A 24,484-nucleotide genomic window follows, 5' to 3' on the forward strand; every position below is an offset into this window, starting at 1 on the left:
TACCTTGTTGCATCGCATCCAACCGGAGTTGCAGATTGGCGCGGGTGTCTCGTCTCATTACATGCGATTTGCTTTTCATTTTCAGATTCAGATTCATATCTTTTCATTGGAAATTCACTTTACTCTGGCCATTTCGTCTATGCCGTTTGTCTATTTCAACCTGGCTCATCTTTTTCTACGTCTTTTATCATCTCTCCGAGTGTAGATGTGTCTGCTTGGCATATATCTCTGATCTGATTAGACTGATTGATTGTTTTTTGATCAGACCGAAACATTATACTTAGTTCTGTGGCTTTTACTTCAGATGTGCAGGTCTAGATGTACTTAAGGTTCTAGTAAAAGCCCTTTGCTTCGTCGGCAATGTAAACGCCGATCACCGAGTCGGAGAACTCCGCTTCGCCCATACAGTAGATATGTTTATCTACTAATCTAAAGAGCCATGCATATTGAAAAAGAGAGCGTAAGATATCAGAAACATGCACTGTTCACCAGATAGGACATCATACACAAATTGTAAATTCGGATTAAACCGACATTCCAGGCTCCAGCGGCCACCATCAGCAGGTACATCTACCCGAGAACATAAGTTTATGTTGTGTTGGGACTTGGTCTGGACTTTTATACTGTAGTGTAGTGTATTTAAGCACGCTGACGACCCGCGGTATAGTTATTGGTTGATATGTAGACTTGTTGCTTAGTCTAGAATTTGGCCCCAGGAGGCTGATGTGACGTACAAGGACTGCAGCCTGTTCTTGATCCTGCTTTTGCTTGTCTAGGTTTACTTCATAGCTTCACTGCTTAGTCTTTGTGTCGACAATTTAGTCTGAATAACATCGTTGTATTTCGTTGAGAATTTGAGTAGCGAAATAAATGATTTGTTTTATACTACGAAGTGGCTTGGTAGGAACAGGACATAGGGCTATCCAAACCAAGGGAGTACAATTGATAACTCAAGCCACCAGCTATGACAACATAGACTTGGAGCCCCAGTCCATCTTCTCAATTCAATCAAATGAGCGTGGAGAAAAGTGTACAGTCCGAGTTGAGGTTTGACGTAGTTCAGGTGAGTATGACGTAGTCTGTTCGGGTTGCCGTTACAGTAAGGGCCCAACTGACAGACAGGTTTTGCCCACTGCCAATCAGTGCCAACAAGTGCTAAAGCCCTTTTCCATTCAGCTATAATTGGTTGATGACTTAGCTGATATCCAATGAGCTGCCAACCACCCAACATGGCCATCCGGGTTCCGAATGGCACGGTGCGCTATTGGGAGATATCTTATAAACAGCCATGTCGCCTCTCATTGCAATGCATTTATTACAAGCAATTCGTACATAGAACGGTCGTCAACCTTTCTTCTCCACTCTTCTGGTCTCCACTTCCTCAGATCCCCATATATGTACATGATTGTGGACTCTATACAATAGTCTACAACTAAAGCCTTCCCCATGGCTTCAAACGACTTTCCGGCTTCTGAGAAGCCGGAGGCCTCGAATTCCAATTCTAATGACTCCTCAATCAAAGACGAAGCCGGTATACAAAAAGAAAAGATCGAACGAGATCGTGGCGCCGATGCCCACGCCGAACATGCCTCCGACTCCGACGTAGGCAGTCACTCAAACTCGCCCAAACTCCGTACTGGCGGTAAGCCCGAACTCACAGAAGACGACTGCTACGATAAGCTTGGTTTCTGCTTCCCATTCTGGAAGAAATGGTCGATTCTCAGTGTCATTTTCGTCGTACAGATGTCCATGAACTTCAACACGGGTGTCTATGCCAACGCCGTGACGGGTATGACAGAGGAATTCCATATTAGCGAGCAAGCGGCCCGAGTCGGCCAGTGTGTCTTCTTAGTTGCGTACGCCTTTGGATGTGAACTTTGGGCACCATGGAGTGAGGAGTTCGGCCGTTGGCCCATCATGCAGCTCTCTCTCTTCCTGGTGAATATCTGGCAAATCCCCTGTGCCCTCGCACCCAACTTCGGTACCATCGTGGTCTGCCGTATCCTTGGTGGTCTCAGTTCAGCCGGTGGCTCTGTCACCCTTGGCATGACAGCCGATATGTGGGAAGCCGATGATCAAGGCTTCGCCGTAGCCTTCGTGGTTCTATCCTCCGTCGGTGGCTCAACAATAGGACCATTCTTCGGCGGCTTCATCGGTCAATGGCTCTCCTGGCATTGGGTCTTCTGGGTTCAACTAATAGTCGGAGGCGTAACACAAGCAATGCATTTCTTCATCGTCCCCGAAACTCGCGCAACAATCCTAATTGACCGCGAAGCCAAACGCCGCCGCCAAAACGGCGAAGACATCTGGGGTCCAAACGAACTGAAAACCCCCCGTCTAGACATCCACGACGTTCTCCGTATCTGGATCCGACCCTTCGAAATGTTCCTCCGCGAACCAATCGTCCTCTTCCTCTCCCTCCTATCAGGTTTCTCAGACGCCCTGATCTTCGTCTTCACCGAATCCTTCACCCTAGTCTTCGAACAATGGAACTTCTCAACCCTAGCAGTGGGCCTGACCTTCGGCTCAATCCTAATCGGCTACATAATAGCCTACATCATCTTCCTACCAGACATCTACCGCCAAATGAAAGTCCGCCGCGCAAACGGCGCAGCAAGCCGACTCGCCGAGCGCCGTCTCCTCCTCCTCCTCTTCATAGCGCCCCTGGAACCAATCGGCCTCCTAGGCTTTGCCTGGACATCAATGGGCCCGCCAATCCCCTGGATCGCACCGTGCATCTTCGCCGGCCTAATCGCAATGGCAAACTACGCCATCTACATGGCAACAATCGACTATATGGTCGCGGCGTACGGGCCGTACTCTGCATCCGCGACAGGTGGCAATGGCTTCGCACGAGATTTCCTCGCTGGTATTGCTACTATGTATTCCACGCCTATGTACCAGAATATGGGCAGCAAGTATCATCTGCAGTGGGCGAGTACGTTGCTGGGATGTGTTGGCTTCCTGGTGCTTATTCCTATTTATGTCTTCTATTGGAAGGGACCGGCTATTCGGGCTAAGAGTAAGTTTGCGCAGCAGCTTGCTGCTGATCGGGAGAAGCATTCGGAGTCGAGGAGGGTTAGTTATGCGCGTGGGTCTGTTCGTGCGTGAGGTGGGGCTTGTGCGTATGATGTGCATGAGCGGGTTTCTTGTATATGATATCCTTTTAGTATAGATTCATGTATATGATTCATGATATTGTCTTGAAGATTGAGTTCTTGTCTTTATTGTATATTTGTGTAGTAGGTCTGGCTCTTGTAGGTAGCCACAGTGGGTGCAACTTAGGGGCATTTTTGTGTACTTGCCTAGGCACTACCTCCTGTGAAGTTCTACGATGGCGGCCCTTTTTATGAACAAAATTCGATGCTATTGCTAGATGAACATTTACATCTAGTACCAAACACAACCGCAAAAAAGCATGCATAGGTATCCCAAGAACGCCGCAAGTGCCACTTCTCAATCCCACAAAGCTCCACAACTCAAAATCAAAATAGATCAATCATGCAGAGATGCTCTGTATATGCTAAAAACCCCTATCACTCCAACAAAAGGATTCAGTTCGAGTGCGACTTCTTGACGCGCATAGCACCCTCATAGAGACCACGGTCCAGAGCAGCAGCGACAGTCAGAGTACCACCAATAATAGCACAGACTCCGGTGAGGAAGCTAGTGAAAGTCTTAGGGCGGGCCTCGCGGTTGACAACCTTCATTGGAGAGATATCGTAGTTGAAGAAAACACCGGGGATACCACCACCGGCGTGCACGCGCTCCTTGTGGCCATCTGCGGCATCGTTGCCTCCCATAAGGGGACGCTTGTGCGAGGTGACCGAGTATTGGTGTGCCTCGATACTTCCCTGAGAGCCATATCCAAGACCTTGGGCACCGAGTGGTGCCTTGTCGTAGGCACTGTGAATGGAGGAGGAGAAGAGAGGATCCCAGCCAAGGGGCAGGTAAGATGTCGATACGACCTTGACAAAGTACATGAAGTTGTAGCCGGGCTCGTCGGTCTCCTGCTGGGTATCGTCGAGCGGGTTAGTGTGGTGGTGGTCAGACCACTGCCAGCGGTCAGCGAGCTCGGCAGGGAGCTGAGGTCCGAAACGAAGCTCATGGATGAAGTGGGACATAGTGTGCTGGTCTGAAGGAGGTGCATTGGGAACGACGTAGGTGTCGAGGTCGTGGACATGCATGTTGCCGGTTGTGAAACTGCGGCCTGGTGCAATGTGGAAGTTTCCTACCACCTTGTTTACACGCAGCACACCTTCGATACGGCATCCCTCCTTGCGCTGTTCAGCGAGCTTCTCAGCGTACCCTTCACGAATACACTGCTCAATACCGCCGCCATCGCCAAATGCCCACTGCTTCTGGGCGTAGGCCTCGCGCACTTCGTCACAAGTGCTGCAGCATCCGGGCTTGATGGCGTTCGGGGGTGCGTCTGGTACTCCTCCACACTGTCCGCAGTAGTCTGGGGCCAAGTGCTTAGCAGCGTCTTGCGGGGAGTGTCTAAGAGATGTCAGGTTGTGACTGTGGAAGGGGTTTCCGAGAGCTATAACTTACAGGTCCAAAGCCTGGACATCAATAACCTTTCCTCCCTCCAAGTGGGAACTGAGGCGGACCTTGTTCACACCGTGTGCGACACCAACCTGCTGCTCGCCAGAGACATCCATGACATCCAGTGTCAAGAGCTCACATGGCAACCGAGGGAAGGTCATGTTCAGATGAATCTCCATTCTCTCCCCTGTGCATCAAACATGAATTGTCAGCCAACTTTCTCCAATTGTCTTACGGATACCATCGTGGGTCCAATCTGATCGGGATCTATCCATACCTCGCGATTTGTCGACTACGAGCTCTGGTTCCACGACAATGCGTCGGTAATCAGCCCATTCTCCCCATACCAGCCACATTACAATCAAAAGGGAGACAATGGTGATAACACCTCCGGAGTTTGTGCGAATCCGAGCATCTTCAACCGTCTTGGCGAAGGCGTCGAGCCTTGTGAATCGCGATTTTGCCATCTCGCCGGTCAGTTGGGGACCATATGGTGAGGCGCAGGGCTTGGTCAGGGTCTGGGGACAGCGTGAATATCAGAAGTGCCTGTAAATCAAAGAGAACGTGAACACGTTAGCTGGGTGGTCATTGAACGCGCACGTCTTGGACCCATCGACTCAATAGACAAACAATCAATCGAGAATAGAAACAATCATACCAATAATCCAGTATGTGTAACCCAGTTCAAATGCTGTATTGTTCTAGCTGTGAAGGAGTGTGTAGAGCTAGACAAACCAATGCCAGTCCGACATACCTGCAGCTCGATGTATGGAGATACCGTTCAAAGGCCAGAAAACAACATCTGATTGGCCAATTCCTAGATGAGTCATCACACCAGTCACTTGACTACTAACCGCCGCATCACGTGCCCTTCACGTCACTTTTTGCTTGAAGAGTCGACCGTTGTTCATGTGTCTATTGACGATTATTCTGTCGGGTTTCTTGGAGTGTTGCACCTGCAACTTCTCTTTATCATCTTTTCTCTCTTTATTTACTCCTCGATACCCGCCCTTTCGACTTGCATGTCCGTTTGCGACGCTCTTGCATGCTTGCAACTTTTTTTCCGTGCCTGATCTGAGGCGCATCGCGCGTAGCTTTCTTTGCTACAGCTTTTTCACGTTCCGGCGACTTCCCTTACTTTCCACCAATCGTCTCTATCGTCCTACATCCTTCAACCCCACCCAAGAGCCATCATGCCTTCGATGAAATCCCGCCGTGGCGGCGGTAGTGATCGCGGGGGCATTCGCAAGCGGGGTCCCACTCGCACCGATCGAGATGGAGATATGGATATGGATGCAGGTGGCTCTCGGGGCAAAGGTTCACGTCCTGAGGCAAGCCGCTCTGGCGCTGGCGGAGGCCGTCCTGCGGTTCCACGCACCGGAGGCACTACTGCCGGTGGTCGAGGTTCTGGCAGACCTGGTCGAGGTGGCCGAGGCCCGCCGCGCGACATGAACGTGGATGCGATTCAGCGTGCAATCACCAGTACCGAATCCCAAGCTACTATTCGACAAAATCGCCAAAATGACAGGAACGCCCGCAAGCGCGAATCGGTTCCTTTCAGTGTCCGTGGATGGAAAAAAAGCAAGGTTGCTTCCGACAAGGACGGCGGCGTCGAAGCTGTTCTCGCATTTATCGAACGACGCCTCAATTCCCTCACCAAGACTGGTCCTCGCGTAAGAGTTACAAAGGTAAGTTCAACACTCGAATTGGCGGTCACCAACTTCAATGCTCGACATTCCCCGCTATCTTGTCCTCTCGTTTCCGAGGATGGTCCTCCTACCGAACGATCATCAACAATTTCTGGGCATTTTGGCTTTTCCTCCTCTGGGTGACCCCAGATCAAGGTCCTTTGGCACCTCTCTAACTTTCAACTAGTCGCGTGTGGAAGGCGACACTGTTGTGGCATTTGTTCATCCTGATCTTGTCGACACAATGCTCCGAATCAACAACAACACCTTCGCTGGAATCAACATCAGCGTTGAACCGTACGACCCCAACACTTTGGCCGAGCAAGAAATCGCTGCTGTGCAAACTGGTCCTGGATCGACAGCCGACACCAAGGCAAAGATGACTACTATCCTGGGCAAGCGATTCTACCCCGATACCAAGCTTCTCGATATGTCAAAGCTGGCCAGCGATCCCGATCTGCAGGCTATGGGAATTTTCAACACCACTTCCACCGAGTCCAAGTTCTTCCCTGCTCTCATGAAGGTGTGGGACATGGGTTTCAAGACTGCTTCTGAGAGGCGAGCTGCAGTCGAAAGCGCCAGTCTTGCAGACAACCAGTTGAACAACATTACTGTCGTTACAACCCTCGCGCACGCTGTTCCCGATATCAAGAATCTCGATCTTTCCAACAACAACCTCAAAGATGCCCAATCTCTTATTGGCTGGCGGTGGAAATTCCGCAGCCTCGAATTTTTGGACATGACTGGCAATCCTTTCTGCACCGATCCTGCATTCAAGGACACTATGCTCAAGTGGTACCCCAGGCTACAAAAGCTCAATAATGTCCAGGTTCGCACTCCGGAGGAAGTCGCTGCTCAAAAGAAGACGCCTATTCCAGTCCGGTCTCCCCACTTCCTAGATGAATCTCAAATCGGCGAGACATTCGTCCGTGGATTCTTTACCGGCTACGATAATGACCGCAACACCGTGATCAACAATGTCTACGATGACAACTCGGTCTTCTCACTCAACATCAACACCTCAGCTCCCAGAGCCCCCAACAGCGAAACAGCTGCCTGGGATGAATACATCAAAAAGAGTCGCAACCTGCAAAAGATCAACCACCTTAGTGCTCGCATGTCGCGCTCCTTCAAGGGTGCTGAGAAGATCCGCGAAGTTTGGAATGCACTCCCTCCCACCCGCCACCCTGATATGGCCGCGTTCCCCGAGAAATGGCTCATCGAGTGCAACCCAGTTCCCGGCCTGCCCGATCCCACTGGACAAAGCCCCACTGGAGTGGGTGGTCTCCTCCTGACGATTCACGGCCATCTCGAAGAGAGCGTTGGTGGAAAGGTTGAGATGCGCAGTTTCGATCGTACCCTCGTCATCGGACCTGGTGCGGTACCTGGAGCTATTCGAGTGGTCAACGACATGTTCTGTCTCCGTGCCTACGGTGGACACGAGGCCTGGATCCCCGAGAACACAGATATTCCTCAGGCTATTGCTCCCCCTGCTTCGGGCCCTGTCTCTGCCGCTCCGAGTGCAGTTCTTGGTGGCGACCAAGCTCAACGTGAACAGTTGATCGCACAGCTGAGCGCGAAGTCTGGCATGACCCCTCAGTTCTCGGAAATGGCCTTGTCGAGCAATGACTGGAATCCTGAGGCTGCGTGGAAGAATTTCGAACAGCTAAAGGTAAGCAAACATATTGTCCCCTGGGATTACAGCCATATACTAATGGCCTTAACAGGCACAAAACCAGTTGCCACCAGATGCTTTCCTTGCTCCTGTGTGAGCTTTGCTTCATCTCACGTTTAGATTCCCATTTACTCGCGCCTTGGCTTGACTGCTTTCGTTTTTAGCTATACATATGTACCCCAAAAGGGGTCGAACGTACGATGCATCGGATTTTGTTTTCTTTTCTAAATGTCTCAATATTTTCTATTTGCATGGTTCCGGCGATGGGGGACAAATGTTATATTTCTGAACATTGGGGCCAATGGGCGAAACCCAACCCCCCAAAAAACAAACAAAACTTAGATAGTCACTTCATTCTTCGTAAATTGAGTAAATTGGGGTTGTTCGGTACATAAACCAGTATCCAAGTTAAGTACATTAGACACAATGTAGGGTTGCGTAAGATGCCAAGCTGGCGCGCTAGAGCCATGCGGGCCGCGATTCACCTCCGCCATTCCACCTCTCCCACGCATTCCGCCTAAACTGTCTCGAGGCCAAGGGCGGGATGATTGTTGCAACAAGCTGATGGAATGACTGCGATTACTGCCCCAACGACCGGCCATATGCCGCCAGATGAGGAACACCTCGATGCCTTGGATGCAGGTGCGGAACAATTGGCCTTTCGTGACCATTGTGCATGCTAACTAACACCAAAGCAATAACAGTGGACTACGATCCAATTGAACACTTGAACGCTGTTTTCTCCCATCCTTCCACCCTCTCCTCCGTCTCTCAAATCTCCGACGCCCTGCACCAATGCGAAGATGAACTCGACGATGACATCGGCACCCTCGTGGAGGAGCAGGTCACCTCCAATGCCGACAGTGTGGAACGGATACAGGCAGCCAAGGCTGATCTGTCGGAGCTATTCAAGAAAATTGACGACGTCCGGGAACGCGCATTGAAGACCGAGCAGGCCATCACCGATATGACGGCGGATATCAAGCAGCTGGACAATGCGAAGAAGAACCTGACACTTTCGATGACGGCGCTGAAGCGATTGCAAATGTTGACTACAGCATACGATCAGCTTCAGGCTCTCAGCCGGACGCGACAATACGGGGATTGTGCACAGCTACTCCAGGCCGTGATCCAGTTAATGGCCCACTTCAAGTCATACCGCTCCATTGACCAGATCGCCATGCTGAGTCGGAATGTGGCAGATATACAACGTGACCTCCAAGAGCAGGTCTGTGAGGACTTTGAGATTGCCTTTGCAAAGGGCGAAGTAGGCCCCAAGCGGGCGATGCTCGCGGAGGCCTGTCTGGTCGCAGATGCCCTGGGTGATCATGCACGGTCTCGTCTGGTGACTTGGTACTGCAATACACAGCTCCGCGAGTACAGGCAGGTCTTCCGGAATAATGAAGAAGCTGGATCATTAGATAACATCTCCCGCCGGTATTCGTGGTTCCGTCGCATATTAAAGATTTATGATGAGGAGAATGCGGCCATCTTCCCGGCTTCGTGGCGGGTCAATGAGATTCTGGCCAATGTCTTTTGTGAAGGCACACGGGATGACTTCAAGGGTATCTTGTCTCGGTCTGTGCGCAGTGGACAGAATTTTGATGTCAATTTGCTGCTTTCGTGTTTGCAAGAGACACTCGATTTTGAGCATTCTCTTGAGCGCCGCTTTGCCCCCGCATCGCGTGCATCTACTGACACTTTCACTTCTACTGAGCCGCCAGTATTTAGCCAGTCTATCTCCGAGGCATTCGAGCCGTACCTAAGTGTCTGGGTTGAGGCCCAGGATAAACAGCTCGCGGCGTTGCTACCCAAGTACCGTCAACAGCCCCTTAAAGTTCCAGATGAAGAGTTCAACTCTCACATTGTCATATCATCCTCGACCGAACTTTTCGCATTCTACAGGCATGCATTGCAACAGTGTGCCAAGCTCTCAACTGGAGGCAGTCTGGTGGAGCTGGCAAAGGTATTTGCGAAATATCTGGATCAATATGCCCAGCAAGTTCTTCTCAACTATATAAGTGAGCGACCAACAGGGCACACGCCTTCTCGAGTGCCTACGATAGAAGAGCTGGTTTCAGTCTTGAACACCGCCGATTACTGCTACACAACCTGCAATCAGCTGGAAGAGAAGATCAGGGGCAGGCTGGACGAGAACCTGAAGCAATCTGTGGATTTGCAAAGCCAAGCGGATTCCTTTATGGGCATTGCATCTGCTGCTGTACGGGGTCTGGTGCGACAAGTCGAAGTCGAGCTTGAGCCCTCCTGGCGAGAGATGCGTAATACGCCGTGGGCCAAGATTGAGGCTGTCAGCGACCAGAGCTCGTATGTGGGCGAAATGCTTTCTCACACGAAAGATAAAGCATCAGAGATCCTCCAGCTGTTGCACAAGCAGCAATATGCGCGTGCCTTCTCTGATCATTTGGTGGAGCTCATGACGACTCAGTTCATCAGTAATGTTTTCCAATGCAAGCCTGTATCGGAAACTGGTGCTGAACAGGTATGAAACCCCCCGCCTCCTCCTTTCATCTCATTAACTCAACCTCCAGATGCTTCTCGACTCCTATACCCTCAAGAGCGGCCTTTCATCTCTTCTCCCCGCCCCCGCTCCAACCGGCTTCGTCAAGCGCGTAAACACAAGCTTCTTCAAGATTGAAACCCTCCTCAAAACCCTCCAGGTCCGCCCATCACCACCAGAAGCTCTAGTCCAAGCATACCTAATCCACATCGCGGACCGAAACAACAACAATTTCCGCAAGATTCTCGACCTAAAAGGCATCCGCAGCCGCCAAGAACAAAATCACCTCGTGGAACTATTCCAGCTCCACCGCGCCTCAGATCGCTACGCCTCAAGCCTCCAGTCAAACAATCCCATCCTCGCCGCCCTCCAAGGCCCCACAGCCACGGGGACGACCTCCGTATCTCAAGGCCTAGGACTCGGCAGCGCCAGCTCAGCCATGCCATCTCGCTTCGATGCCTCAATGCTCGGTTCAGCAATCATCTCCGCAGCAAAGGATGGGGTCGACCGTTTCGGAAACCCAAGTCTCACGACCCTCGGCGCTGGAGGAGGCCCCGCCTCTGGATCGGGCATCACAAGTCCATCGGGGACATCATCTCCTGCTCCGTCTGGGTCCATGCTTCAGCCTAATAATGTGCAGACCTCGGAAGGGACGGCGGGAGGTAATCTCAATGAGAACTTGAAGAATATTGGGAAATTCTTCCGTCGGGATCTGGGTGGATTTGGTGGGAGGTTCGGTCGGAGTACTGAAGATGGAGCTTAGTGGTGGGCACTGCTCTTGTTTGATTATTCTTTTTTCTTTATGCTTTTCTATTTTGTTGGAGCGTGGATACCACGTGTTGTGGTTAGAAGGTACATAGCTTATATCCAGGCGTCCTTTCTATAGTTAATGTTTGATGGGGTTGTATCTGGCATTTGTATACCATTTGGACATACTGTGCTACTTTCTTGCTACTTTCATGATACTTTGAGGCCAACTAGTTCTCCATGTAACTAGGAGCGGACAGCAGGACAGATACCAGCAGAGACAAGAAAGACAATCGCGGGACCTTGCCTGAGATCACCGTTGGTATCACGGGCTAGGTAGCACCACAGCAGGCATGACCTTAAGCATATTTGAATAAGACACATACAATTCGATTTCGAACAAAATGAGTACAAGGATTGCTACGAATAGTGAACGGAATGTAACTTAATAATTCCATTGAGTGTTGAAAATCAACTAAGACAACAACACAAGCGAACATATATCCTAATGGCATCATCCAGCTACAGAATTGCCTACGAGATATCAGCCTACTGTTGCAAGGCGAGGATCTGTAATCTTTTCGCAAGTTAGCAATTGTTTGCAAATTGAGTCAAAACAAAGTGAGAGGCAAAAGCAATGTGTGAAGGGTATGGCGTCATCAAAAAATTAGAGTGTTGTTGTTGCTGTTTTTAATCTTCAAAGCGTCCCAGAGAGGGACATGATGCTCGGGGTTAAAAATGTATAATCATCCGCCAGCGTGAGAGGGTAATGTGTGTCGGGGAAAGAAAAGAGTGTAAAAGAATGGTTAAAACTCACCAATTCATTGGAGACGACAATGGAGCGCGGCTACGTTCCATTATACGAGTCCTGGGTTTCCGAAGAGTCCATTGCCAAAGCATTATATTTCATTGCCAGTAGCTTTTTCAAGCGCCGGTTCAAGTAAATCTAATACATGGCATCGTCCTGTGGAAGAGGCGTTTAGTCAAAGAGACCGAAGCCCATGTCCTCATCGGACTCCTCCTCATCCTCAGCGGGAGCGGCGGCAGCGGGAGCGTCACCACCGGAGGTGGCAGCGGCAGCGGCAGCGGGAGCAGCAGAGGCGTAAGCATCGGGGTTAGCGATGCGGTCCTTGAGCTCATCAATCTCGGGCCAGCTGTAGTCGGTCTCGATGGCGACAGCGAGGACCTTCTTGTAGCCGTTGATGAGAGAGTGCATGACGGCGGGGAGGGTAGGGTAGTTGGCAGCCAGGGAGATGGCAGTGATGGTCTGAATGGCCTGGGAGAAGGTCTTCAGGAGCTGCTCATCGGTGATGTCGAGGACATCAGCGCCGAAGCACTGGCCGTTGTCGTAGACCTGCTGAATGGTCATACCGTAGGTGAAGGGAGAGATGTTCAGCAGGTTAAGGAGGGTAGCCTCGGAGGCACCGACCTTGTTACCGGCCTCAACGAGCTTGAGGTCGGAGACAATTTCGATGGTACCACGAGCAATCTTGGTGGGGACACCAAGAGCCTGGAAGAACGCGGTCTTACCGGGTTCCATACCGGTGTTACCACCGGGGATCCAGACGTCACCGGGGGCGACGGCACCGGCACGAGCGGGGGCAGCGACACGGTTGGCAAGGATCTTCTCCTTGATGGCCTTCAGGTCGGCGTTGGTGAAGATGAAACCAACGTTGCCTGGGAGTTTTCATGTTAGCCAATTGGTCATATGCGACAAGTAAAAGTAATACACACCCTTAACGTGAGGCAGAAGACGCTCGAACTCGGGGTTCTCGGTGATGAAGCCCTTGAGAGCACGACGAACCTAAAATACATTCAGTCAACGAGCAGTTCAAGACAGCCATTGTCAATTGAGAGACATACCATGGTGTTCTTTCCCATCAGGACGACACCCTCTCCACGGAGGGAGATACGGATCTCGTGCATCTGCTGAGAGCTGACATTGTCGACACCGACAATGAAGACGGTGCGGTACTCATCGAGAAGCTGCTTGAGCTTCTCGAAGTAAGCGGTCTTGGTAGCTGACTTGCCCCCCATTTCTCCTTAATTTCGCTGAAGATAGGTTGTTTAAGGACAAGGTCGTTGTTGTGGTTAATGAAGAAGAGAAAAGGTTTGGTGCGATTTCGGGAAAACTTTTTGGTGCGTTCGCTAGTGGGTCACGTGACGTAAAAAGTAGACCCGCCCATATGGACTTGACGAGAGACGACGGACTTCGATTGCCATTGCGATACGAGTCTATTCTGTGCATTCGTGGTCTTATCTGGAGTTGGATTGGTTTATATATCCAGCTGGGTCGCCCGCTTCAACATGCCTTCTCTGCAGCACCCGTTTCAGTGTCTGCGATATGTCGCAAGAGAATCAGCAGGCCAGTCTGATTTGCTAATTGCTACTGCTGGTGCCAAGGTCTATTCATACTCTGCTTCTACTGGCGAATGTCTAGATGTTTTCCCGAGTGCGTATGAATTGGCCGTCTCGGACGATCTCAAGAGTCCCCCGGGCAAGAGACGCAAGCTATCTTCGCCTGAGCAGAAGGATGAGCAATCCGAGTCTGCAGATAAGGGGTCGAAGGAAGAGGTCAAGCTCACTTGGTCCAACATTCCCCTCCTAATTGTGGCCAAAAGCAAATATGTAATCTTCCTTACTGCCGAGGACAAGTGTGTCCGAGTCTACAGCTTGAGCGGCAATGGACAATTCGTAAAGGAGAGCGTCCGGTAGGTTATCGTTTGTCCGTTTCAATTTCATCAAGCTCATTTGTTTTAGAACAATGCCAAAGCGGCCAAGTGTGTTGGCTCTGACACCTGATGAAAATGACATCCTGTGCGCCGACAAGTTCGGCGATGTGTACATCATTCCCGTGATTCCCAGCTCAGAGTACAAGCGAACCGTGGCCGAAGAGAAGGAGTATACTCCATCTGCCACTAATCTCACTGTGCATACGAGACGCAACCTGGAATCTTTGGAGCAGCAGAAGAGACAAGCTGCGTTGAAGAAGAAAGCCTCAGTAGAGACCACTGCACTCAACTTCGAGCATCAGGCCATCATTGGTCATGTTTCCATGCTGACAGATATGGTCTCTGTCACCAGGCCTGCAGACTCAAGCATCAGTCACCCAAGGAGTTACATCCTGACTGCGGATCGTGATGAGCATATCCGTGTATCCCGTGGTCACCCCCAAGCGCATGTCATTGAACAATACTGCTTTGGTCACACTTCTTTCATTAGCAAGCTTTGCATTCCTTCCTGGGCACCGGATGTTCTCGTCTCAGGTGGTGGCGACAAGCATTTGCTTGTGTGGAACTGGGTTGGGGGTCAGGTCTTGCAGAAGGTCTCTCTGTCTGAGTCTGAAACCGACATCAGTGTTTCTGGAATCTGGGCTGTCTCCATCAATGATACGAACAACATCTTTGTTGCAATTGAAGGGTATGTGCCACTGAAGTCGTGATCACTATCAAAACTAATACAGGAAGCAGATCTTCGCAACTTCTTTGCTACACCCTCGAAAACGACAACACGCTAAAGCAACAAGAGACCCTTCAGCTCTCAGGCAATGTAATTGATCTGGTTTCGATCAGCTCCAAGGGCAGCATTGTTGTTTCCCTAGACAACCTGCGCGAACCCAACTCGACCAGTGTCTGGAGATCATCTCCCCAGGCTCTTCTGGAAACCTTCCGAGTTGAATATGGAAAATGGATCCCTACGGAGGACTCAGTTGTTTCCAAAATCAACGATAAGGACAGCACAATCGTTGAGGCGGAATTGGACGAGAAGACCACCAAGTCGCTAAACGAACAATTGTACGGTTTGTCTGTTCTCCGGAAGAACCCTGCGTGGGATTAAAAGTGGGCATGTTTCTATGTAGGTTCAGCAAATAGTTTAGATATCTCCAAATTCGCATGAGACTATGAAGAGTAATCTATGTTTAATTGGCAAAAAATGAGAAATAGTATGTAGAAATCGCTCGGATCTTTGAGTATATATATACGGGTCGTGGATCAACAGAGATTTTGGTTCTTCTTTATTCTCCGAGTGAACAGATATTCAGTAGTCTGCATATTGAATTTCTGATGTAAATGATTTCAACACTAGAAAAAATGTGAAGCAGCTTATTACGTTCAACGTAGCGCCTTTCTAGATCGAACCTCCCGAGGTTCCGATCCAATCGCGGCCCGCGGCACCCGGAGAACTTGAATTCGACTTCCCCTCCTTCATCCCACCACATCACACAATGCAGGAGCAATTTGAGCCACTGAAGAACGATTTGCTGCTGAGGGCTGCTCGGGGTATGTCGAATCTGATTTTTTTCAACTTGACCGGAGCTGATAATCGCAGGCGAGAAGGTGGAGCGTCCTCCCATTTGGGTCATGCGACAGGGTAAGTTATTACTACCGAGCTCACAAACTGAAGCATCTATCTGACCTTGATCCTCTCTTTAACAGCTGGTCGCTATCTCCCCGAGTACCATGAAGCAAAGGGAGGACGTGACTTCTTCGAATGCTGCCGCACACCCGAAATCGCCTCGACCCTGACTCTCCAGCCTATCGAACGTTATGAAGGCCTCATCGATGCCGCTATCATCTTCTCCGATATCCTGGTTATTCCCCAGGCTATGGGTATGGCCGTAGAGATGGTGGATAAGAAGGGACCTCATTTCCCCGAACCCCTCCAGTCGCCCGACGACGGACAATACGCCAAGGTGATGGAGAAGGAAGTGGATGTGAAGACAGAGCTGGATTACGTCTACAAGGCAATTTCCCTCACACGCTTCAAGCTGAAAGGCCGCGTGCCTCTCATTGGCTTTTGTGGCGCGCCGTGGACACTGCTGTGCTACATGGTCGAAGGCGGTGGTAGCAAGCTCTTCGTGCAGTCTAAGAAGTGGGTGTACAAGTACCCGAAGGAGGCACAGGCTCTGCTTCAGAAGATCGCTGAGATCTGCGTGGAATACCTCGCCCTCCAGGTCGCCGCCGGTGCGCAGTTAGTGCAGGTCTTTGACTCATGGGCTGGCGAGCTGTCTCCCACTTCGTTTGCTTCCTTCTCGCTTCCCTACCTGCGTCACATTTCCGCCAATCTGCCCAAGCGCCTGCAGGAGATGGGCTTGGAGCCTGTTCCTATGACTGTCTTCGCCAAGGGCGCTTGGTACGCTCTGGACGACCTTTGCAATTCGGGCTACAATGTCGTTGGTCTGGACTGGCTGCACGATGCTGGTGAGGCTATGCGCATTGCCAATGGCCGTGTCACCATCCAGGGTAATGCGGACCCCGGCATGCTGTACGGTGGCCCCCCTGCTATTACCGAGACTGTCGAGCATATGGTGAAGGGATTCAAGAAGGACAAGCAGGGGTGGATCTGTAACCTGGGTCACGGTAAGTGTGCCTCATATTAGGGTTATATCAAAAGCTAATTGGCCATGTAGGTGTCACGCCATTTGTTGACCCCGAGCACCTCAAGTTCTTCTTTGAGGAGATCCACCGATTGACCGTATAGTTGGACCATGAACATTAAAAGTGGTCGGCTTCTTCCCCGACTGAGATCATAAAGGACTACGACTACATAGGAAAGGAAAGCACTCCCAGCTCACGATATGACTCTTTTCAATTCTCAGGGTATTTAAGGCTATACAACGCAGCCTAATGAAACTAGACAGCGATATCCTCATTCCTGTACCGAATCCAGCATCAGTATCAAAGACTGTGAACACAAGAAAGCCAATGCAGCCACGCGCATCACAGCACCTAAAAGCACAAATAAACGGGAAAGCAAAAGCCAAAGGCAAGAAAGAAACAGAAACATACCATAGCTCCGGCTTTTCCTTCATAAAATTGGCCATCAATTCCTTGCACTCAGCACTATCAAGGACAACAACCTCCTTCCCACGGTTCTTGAGCAGCTCTTCACCACCCATAAAGCTCACGTTCTCACCAACAACCACACGCTTCACCTTGTAGAGGATGCAGGCGCCAGTACACATATCACAAGGCGAGAGAGTGGTATACATAGTGGCACCCTCATAAGCGGAAGCAGGAAGCCGGCCGGAGTTTTCAAGCGCCGACATCTCAGCCTTAGACAATTAGCGTTAGCATATCATGATCCCTACTAGTAGATCTAGATCTGATCTAGAATTGATCGGATATAGTATATAGTATATTAGATAGTATCAAGGTGGTGACTGACATGCAAGACAGCGCTCCCCTTCTGCACGCGCATGTTGTGGCCTCGGCCTAGGATCTTGCCGTCTTTGGATACTAGAGCGGCGCCGATTGGGACGCCTCCCTCGGCCAGACCTTGCTTGGCCTCCTCGACAGCGGCGATGAATCCTGGATCTTGTTCCATAGTTGAGTTGTGGCGGTTCAAGAAGAGAAAATGGGATATGTATAAGTTATGTCTAGTTATCTACAATCGGAGACTTCCGCCCCTCTATGACGGGTGGACCATGAAAAGCCTTCCCCTCCGCCTTTATCGATAAGTGGTACCGTAAGTGGCAAGTGGCGAGTTGAGATTTTTCGATTACAAAGTTTGTATTATTGTTGGTAATGTATTGAAGAGGAATGCAATAGAATATAAGTTGTCCATGTAGAGTCTTATGCATGTCCTGAATACATAGGCAGACAGATAGGGCATAATCTTAGTCAGCCAAATTTATAGAAACACGTCGAAGTCCATCGAAGACCGCGGAACCCCGTAGAATCAACGCTCGGGCCATAGAAAGAAACCGCCAGAAGAAGGCATTAGAGTAAATAGCTGTAAATAATGAGATATTAGTAGAGAAATCGCCTTTTTCTTCAGTAGTTTCAACAAAGAAATCGAGATCAAATCCAGATCCTAGGTTGCCCTGGTAATTAATACGAGTCCCATACAGTACCTGGGCAAAAAAGTTACTCAGCCTTTTTTTTTGGTATCCGCAGATAACATAACCATCTCTTCTCCATCCACTTCTCATCGCTCTTGACCCTTGTGCCCCTCCATATCTCCCTGGGTTTCCATCAGTCCCTCATTCCTTCTTTTCGACCCTTTCTCATTTCCCTTTCACAATGGTCAAGGAAACAAAGTTCTACGACCTCTTGGGCGTATGTTTGATCCGTCCCTCCAGTTCGCTTGTCCAAAACTGACCGTGTTTCATTGATTTCAGGTTGCCCCCGGCTGTAGTGAGGCCCAGCTTAAAACTGCCTACAAAAAGGGTGCTCTCCGGTACCACCCTGGTACGTGAAACAATCCGATAGCGTTTTCCAGAAACCCCCCAAAACTGACATCGAATCTGTCTGTAGACAAGAATGCCGACAACCCCGAGGCCGCAGAGAAGTTCAAGGAACTGTCGGCCGCTTACGAGTGTCTCTCCGACCCCGAGAAGCGTCAACTGTACGACCAGCTTGGTGAGGAGGGTCTGGAGCACGGTGGTGCGGGCGGTGGCATGAACGCCGAGGATCTGTTCTCGCAATTCTTCGGAGGCGGCGGCGGCGGTCCCTTCGGTGGAATGTTCGGCGGTGGTGGTATGCGCGACCCCGGCCCCAAGAAGGCCCGCACAATCCACCACGTTCACAAGGTCAACCTGGAGGACATCTACAAGGGCAAGGTTTCCAAGCTCGCTCTGCAGAAGTCCGTCATCTGTGGTGGCTGTGATGGCCGCGGCGGTAAGGAGGGTGCCGTCAAGGACTGCACAGGCTGCAACGGTAGCGGTATGAAGACCATGATGCGCCAGATGGGTCCCATGATCCAGCGCTTCCAGACCGTCTGCCCTGACTGTAACGGTGAGGGTGAGATTGTCAAGGACAAGGACCGCTGCAAGAAGTGCAGTGGTAAGAAGACCGTTGTGGAACGCAAGGTGCTCCACGTCCACGTCGACAAGGGTGTGCGCGATGGTCACAAGATCGAGTTCCGCGGCGAGGGTGACCAGATGCCTGGTGTCATGCCCGGCGATGTCGTCTTCGAGATCGAGCAGAAGCCCCACCCCCGCTTCCAGCGCAAGAACGACGACCTATTCTACCAGGCTGAGATTGATCTGCTTACCGCTCTTGCTGGCGGTTCCATCCACATCGAGCACCTCGACGACCGATGGATGACTGTCAACATTGCCCCTGGTGAAGTTATCACTCCTGGTACGTACCATGTTCCATCAATCTGCCAAAGAACAATTGCTAACCCTCTGTAGATGCCATCAAGGTCATCCCCGGCCAGGGTATGCCCTCGTTCCGTCACCATGACCACGGCAACCTGTACATCAAGTTCGATGTCAAGTTCCCCCAGAAAGATCAGCTCCAGAACTTGGATCTCCTGGAGAAGGTTCTCCCCCCTCGTCTCGAGCAGACCCAGCCCCCAGCCGACGCCATGGTCGAGGACTTCGAGCTGGAGAGCATCGAAGGCAGCGAAGGCGAGAAGGCTCGTGCCCACGGTGCCGCCGGTGCCGGCCTGGAAGACGATGATGACGATGTGCCCGGTGGTGCCGAGCGCGTGCAGTGCGCTTCGCAGTAAAAGAATTTCGAAGACCGTTCCACACGGCCAGACTGGGGGAATGTCCACCCGTGACGAACTTCGCTTATGATACCAATGTGAAGCGGGCACTCTCACCCCTCCATCTGAACCGGAACAATCTTTCGTGTTTGTCTTTGTGCTTTGCAAATGGCGTTTCTCCGAAGACCCCGGAAGATACCATAATGATATCCTTTCTTTCTCTCGGTTTCCCTTATTCTCCTTCTCATTCCCTGTAATCTCTTTACATTCGCGTCCCCCTCTCCACGTTCTTGCATACTATTTCCTCCCATCTTGCTTTTACCTTTACCTTTGCTTTTCATCTCGGGGGGTTGCGGCGGGTTGGAGTTGTACGTCGAAGCGATACGGGAACGAGTAACGAAACCGAAACCGAAGAATGGAGAATGAGACCACGACGGCCCAGGTGTTTGGCAGAGGGACTCAAAAATACTGATTTGGTTTTTCTTTTCGAAACTCTGGGGTGGGATTGTGGCGTGTGATCATGATGGACTCGTTTTTTTTCTCTCTTGATATCTTTTTTTTTGTTCTAGCATGCACTCTGATGACCCTTGAATAGACATTGCGTGGTTTTTCGTTTCAATGAATCGTTCATCCGTATGGATGGTTTCTGTGATGACATTCAATTTGTAGATGTATGTCAAATATGGACATAGACACGTGTAGAGTGTAGTGTAGAAGGTAGATGAGGCGTAAGAGGAAGTAGGAGAGGCACGAGGTGCGCGGTGGAGATACGACATAGCTTCAAACCCTCAAGGTCCTCAGGCTTGAGTCGTAGTGGGACTGACCATCTCCAATATTCGAGTATGGCTACAAGCGATTGGTCTCTGCAATGATGTTGAATGTTCCAGCATGTGATGGAATCAAGGTGGGTGTTGTGGATGGTATGCACGTTGTGGATGGTAAGGTGAAGAAGAAGAGAGTTGCTTCCCTGAGCGCAGGAGCTCATAAAATCTGCCGCGGGGCAGTCTAATGTTGGAGGTGTTTATTTCCATCTGTTTTCTTGTTTCTTTCTTCGGCTGTTGTGAGATCGATGAACTTTACTTCTGCTCCTTTCTTAACTTGTCCTTCTGTTGCACCTGATTTCCACTGAGATGCCACAGCCTATAATTGGCATTGGACACAGCATAGGTGGCTTACATCTGTAAGACCAGATCATTATATTGCTATTCACCAACTGTTCAGGTGTGACAAGTGGTCGTCCCGCGAGGCGGCAGCAGTAAGCTTCCAACGCAGTCCTCATAACAAAATCTGAAGTCCACGAGTTTTGAAGATATGGATCAAATACGCACTGCGCGACACCCCGATAGCAATCTATCTTTCAGATAGAGGACCATGCAACAAGTTGCATTGACGACGACCAGCCACCAAGAAGTGTTCATGTTCACAGGGCCAATTTGGGACCATTTAGGCCGATAAACTCCGAAATATCGGCACAGCAAGGGGCGGTAATGGGGGGTGCAGCGAAAGGTCGCGTGAAGGAGATAATGTTGGATCGGGTTGGGCACTTGATTCCTCAAGAGGTTTCTCAATGCTCTGCTGATACTGTTGCCCCTTGGATGAGCTCCGAGTTGAGTCGCTGGCGTTCGGAAGAAACACCCTTTGCTGCTAGGTTTGGAAAGATAAATACTGCCGAGAAAGCCAGCAGTAGTGATCATGGAGAGAAATATATGCTAGCCCAGGGATTCGGCCGCAAGGTAATTCTACATGGAAGCTGTGATACTTTGAGCTATCCGATCTGCTTGACTATATTATTTCTGCCTGAGATCGCTAATATCTTTTGTTCGTACATTTTCTTTTTTCGGGCATGAGATAACAATAGAGCCAGTCATGGTAGTTGTCTTGACGAAATGATAAGTTTTCTACTTTCCCACTGGGCGACAACTACTGACAGACAGCCAAAGTCATGGTCCTACCACCTAGTCTTGATTGCCGTCGTATACATTGTACGCTAAACCCAAGTTAGCTGGATATAGCCCTACTTTACACCATTGTTCATCCACCTGAGTTTTGGATAGTCCATACTGGAGCAAAGTCATGGTTTATGATCAAGTTCGGCGAGGGGTTGGAGTAATAAAATAATCCATCCGTCTTTTTTGTATCTACCCACTGTGTTCTAATTTTAGCAATAAGCCCTGCCCAGTAATAAATGTGCCTAGCCTACAAGGTAAAAGGCAGAGAGACGAGACGATATCTATTGATTGGATGAAGAGACAAGCTCTTGCAACTATCTACAGACATTCTATGCTTCTGGTCTGACACTCTAGCCACGCATCTCAATCTTGCCACCAGACATCCATCTCAACAAAAGATATTGGACCCACCAATAACCGATATCTTCTCCTTTGCAAGGACAATTACTTACAGATGGCTTGAGCGATTCCAAACGCAGTTCAGTTCTTGTAGCACTTGACAGAGCTCAATGAGCCCGCAGTGATGTCGTTATTACCAGGGGCTTGGATGTCGCCCGTACTACCGCCATTGCATTTGGTTGAGCTACAGAAAAGTACAAGTCAGCTAGTATATCACCTCCAAAACACAAGCGGAGAGCACATACTCCCAGAAGCGACAACGGTACCCATTAGGGATGCTGACGGACTTGACATTGTCCATGACGGGACTGCCATTCAAGCTGACTGTATGCAAGCAAAGGATTAGATATAGCCATGACGGTTGACTTGACAGTGAGGTTGATAGCTTGAAAGGAATCAAAAGACGGGGCTGGGTTATGGTGGATGTGGCCACGTACAGCAATCATTTTGAGTGTAGATCCCAATACTAATGCAGGCCTCCAAGTTGACGTCTGAACAAACATAAACAGTGATATAATCATTTCTCGCCTGGAGGGTGCGGGTCTTGAGGTCGATGGGCTCAGCGCTAGGGGCGGCGGTGACACTGCCAATAGCAGTAGCGAGCATCAGGAAGGCTGTAGTGAAACGCATGATGAATGGTTCAGTTAGGAAACAAGTGATCTTAGAGAAGTAGGATAACCAATATCCCCAGGTCAAGACGTTGCCTTTTATACTCTCTTTTGGATCCCAATTTTTCACCGTCTTTCTAGTTCCCAAATTATGGAGCTGATAACCGAGCATGCAACGTATCTTGGAGGCTTACAACTTGTCTTACATGCAAAATGATACGTGAAGTTGGAACCGAGCTGTCCGTATCTGCGATTTGACAAGTATGTGTTCTAACAACTACGAGAAATGTGCTGGATACAGCATACGTCCTTAGGTACCCTTTACATCACGATAGTAGCCAAAATCGGCTTTGCCTCGTTTCTTTCTCACATTGTTATCCAGTGCCTCACCTGAAGTGAACTATACTGAATTTGGTGTTTAGCCGCCGTGGTATTTGCCAATGTAACCTTAGCGAGTCATGGAATATCTCCGCCTGCAGTAAGACGGACTCAAAGATGAATAATCCCAAAGTCGTCGGGGCAAGATGAGACACAGGATCTTAGGCTAGCAAAGAAAGAAAAATTTCTTCTTTAAAATGAAAACATATCTTGAGTCATCAAACATGGTATCCTATATCAGTAAACTGTGGCGAAAGAGTCCAGCTTGAACGTGGGCGCAAGCAAAAACTGTATCGCGCGGGAATCTCGGGTCGACCCACAAGCGGGGGCTCCCGAGCTGAACTCGACCCCTTAAAGCTTATATGAGCTTGTGTGTGGCTGAATGTATTACCTTAGCCTATTCTATGACCAGTTACCCAATCGGCCTGAATTTTAAATGCTTTTCAATTTAATGATTGGTCCGTAGCAAAAGGGGCTTTTTCTTTCACACCATCAGTTCTTTCCTACGCGGTGGCCTTAGGTGACAGCATTTGTAAAAGCGCGAAGGAACCGCGGTGGGAGTAAGATGCGTGATTAGGCGAAGGAAGCTGGCTTGGTGTATAGAAGGTAAAGTAGGGCTCTCTTCGTAACGAGACTGATTCTTAGACTTAGTAAAGGGGTCTAGGGGTCTAGGGGTCTTTTATAGAATCCTATGATCGAGGTCTATATTAAAGTCTGATAAGTTGTAAACAGATCGTGGAAAGGCAATACTTCATAAGCAAGGCGTCCTCTACTAGGGAGCTGTAAAAAGTAGCAAAGTTACCTAACATGTTCCTCGAAATATCAGCCAAAAAGTCCAATTTTAGAGGATAAACAGAACGAGATGTTAGTGTCTCTTTAGACCTAACTAGGGCGAACGAATACTACTTGCCTGGCAGCTTTTCATAGGAGGTTGCGCGCAGACTTAAATAATCCCAAGGAGGTAAGTTCAAACAAAGGCACCCAATTTTCTATTCATGTTGGCGAGCCTCTCCCTGGAGCGAGCAAGGTGTTTATTTATGCAGATTGTATTTAGAAAATCACGCATAGTCTTTCCGATTCTCGGACTCAATCAAGTCAGACGCAAAGCTGAAAATGGGCATAGGCCATGCATGAGGAGAGCTTCTTGGCAACTGACTAGCACATGATCCATGATCTTTATTTTATGCAAGCTACTGACACATCGCTGCGCAGTTATGATTCACAACATGCGTCTTGTGTATTGGAAAGAAGGCTACCCTAATGGGACCATGAGAACAAGATATGGATTCTAGCTTGTCCCCTCCACACTACTTTCCACAGAGCACCCTACTGAGCACGACATCGAAAAATAACAAAAAAAGAAAAAAGAAAAAAACAAAAAAAAACACATCTCAAAAGACTTCTTGACCCTAAGAGAGCCAATATGCATCCATCTTACAAGTCTGCTGCCGTTCTTCTTCAGCAATAAAAAAAATCATCTAAACTTCTGGTTCACTACTTCCCTCCGCTAACATTTTCAACCAGTCTTTAGCGCT

General features: G+C 49.7%; 10 protein-coding genes across 10 annotated transcripts; 6 read left to right on the forward strand and 4 right to left on the reverse strand.

Moving 5' to 3' along the window:
- Window positions 1–1,446: 1,446 nt before the first annotated feature.
- N7508_004085 (uncharacterized protein) lies at window positions 1,447–3,111 on the forward strand (the record flags this gene model as incomplete). Its single annotated transcript, XM_058462151.1, has 1 exon — window positions 1,447–3,111. One exon carries the CDS (start codon window positions 1,447–1,449, stop codon window positions 3,109–3,111), a length of 1,665 nt encoding a protein of 554 aa, XP_058320776.1.
- Window positions 3,112–3,554: 443 nt separating this feature from the next.
- Window positions 3,555–5,015, reverse strand: N7508_004086 (retrograde cargo receptor ERV46; the record flags this gene model as incomplete). Its single annotated transcript, XM_058462152.1, has 3 exons — window positions 3,555–4,500; window positions 4,555–4,735; window positions 4,784–5,015. The coding sequence occupies 3 exons, from the start codon at window positions 5,013–5,015 to the stop codon at window positions 3,555–3,557; spliced, it is 1,359 nt and encodes a 452-aa protein (XP_058320777.1).
- Window positions 5,016–5,741: 726 nt separating this feature from the next.
- On the forward strand, window positions 5,742–8,008 carry N7508_004087 (uncharacterized protein; the record flags this gene model as incomplete). Its single annotated transcript, XM_058462153.1, has 3 exons — window positions 5,742–6,236; window positions 6,424–7,908; window positions 7,964–8,008. The coding sequence occupies 3 exons, from the start codon at window positions 5,742–5,744 to the stop codon at window positions 8,006–8,008; spliced, it is 2,025 nt and encodes a 674-aa protein (XP_058320778.1).
- A 472-nt stretch (window positions 8,009–8,480) lies between these two features.
- N7508_004088 (putative GARP complex subunit Vps53) lies at window positions 8,481–11,192 on the forward strand (the record flags this gene model as incomplete). Its single annotated transcript, XM_058462154.1, has 3 exons — window positions 8,481–8,553; window positions 8,616–10,411; window positions 10,461–11,192. The coding sequence occupies 3 exons, from the start codon at window positions 8,481–8,483 to the stop codon at window positions 11,190–11,192; spliced, it is 2,601 nt and encodes an 866-aa protein (XP_058320779.1).
- Window positions 11,193–12,155: 963 nt separating this feature from the next.
- N7508_004089 (60S ribosomal protein uL10) lies at window positions 12,156–13,213 on the reverse strand (the record flags this gene model as incomplete). Its single annotated transcript, XM_058462155.1, has 3 exons — window positions 12,156–12,853; window positions 12,911–12,980; window positions 13,040–13,213. The coding sequence occupies 3 exons, from the start codon at window positions 13,211–13,213 to the stop codon at window positions 12,156–12,158; spliced, it is 942 nt and encodes a 313-aa protein (XP_058320780.1).
- A 270-nt stretch (window positions 13,214–13,483) lies between these two features.
- On the forward strand, window positions 13,484–15,013 carry trm82 (putative tRNA methyltransferase; the record flags this gene model as incomplete). Its single annotated transcript, XM_058462156.1, has 3 exons — window positions 13,484–13,887; window positions 13,937–14,596; window positions 14,647–15,013. The coding sequence occupies 3 exons, from the start codon at window positions 13,484–13,486 to the stop codon at window positions 15,011–15,013; spliced, it is 1,431 nt and encodes a 476-aa protein (XP_058320781.1).
- Window positions 15,014–15,401: 388 nt separating this feature from the next.
- Window positions 15,402–16,657, forward strand: N7508_004091 (uroporphyrinogen decarboxylase HEM12; the record flags this gene model as incomplete). Its single annotated transcript, XM_058462157.1, has 4 exons — window positions 15,402–15,456; window positions 15,506–15,547; window positions 15,613–16,536; window positions 16,587–16,657. 4 exons carry the CDS (start codon window positions 15,402–15,404, stop codon window positions 16,655–16,657), a joined length of 1,092 nt encoding a protein of 363 aa, XP_058320782.1.
- A 152-nt stretch (window positions 16,658–16,809) lies between these two features.
- Window positions 16,810–17,503, reverse strand: N7508_004092 (cytosine deaminase; the record flags this gene model as incomplete). Its single annotated transcript, XM_058462158.1, has 3 exons — window positions 16,810–16,831; window positions 16,966–17,231; window positions 17,345–17,503. The coding sequence occupies 3 exons, from the start codon at window positions 17,501–17,503 to the stop codon at window positions 16,810–16,812; spliced, it is 447 nt and encodes a 148-aa protein (XP_058320783.1).
- A 698-nt stretch (window positions 17,504–18,201) lies between these two features.
- On the forward strand, window positions 18,202–19,636 carry N7508_004093 (type I HSP40 co-chaperone YDJ1; the record flags this gene model as incomplete). The annotated part of the gene is made up of 4 exons (XM_058462159.1): window positions 18,202–18,237; window positions 18,300–18,369; window positions 18,436–19,263; window positions 19,317–19,636. 4 exons carry the CDS (start codon window positions 18,202–18,204, stop codon window positions 19,634–19,636), a joined length of 1,254 nt encoding a protein of 417 aa, XP_058320784.1.
- A 2,408-nt stretch (window positions 19,637–22,044) lies between these two features.
- Window positions 22,045–22,593, reverse strand: N7508_004094 (uncharacterized protein; the record flags this gene model as incomplete). The annotated part of the gene is made up of 3 exons (XM_058462160.1): window positions 22,045–22,147; window positions 22,209–22,287; window positions 22,401–22,593. 3 exons carry the CDS (start codon window positions 22,591–22,593, stop codon window positions 22,045–22,047), a joined length of 375 nt encoding a protein of 124 aa, XP_058320785.1.
- Between the last annotated feature and the right edge of the window lie 1,891 nt (window positions 22,594–24,484).

Source organism: Penicillium antarcticum (genome assembly GCF_028974205.1).
Source record: "Penicillium antarcticum strain IBT 31339 chromosome Unknown utg000004l_segment0_segment0, whole genome shotgun sequence".
In the NCBI taxonomy this organism is placed as follows: Eukaryota; Fungi; Ascomycota; class Eurotiomycetes; order Eurotiales; family Aspergillaceae; genus Penicillium; species Penicillium antarcticum.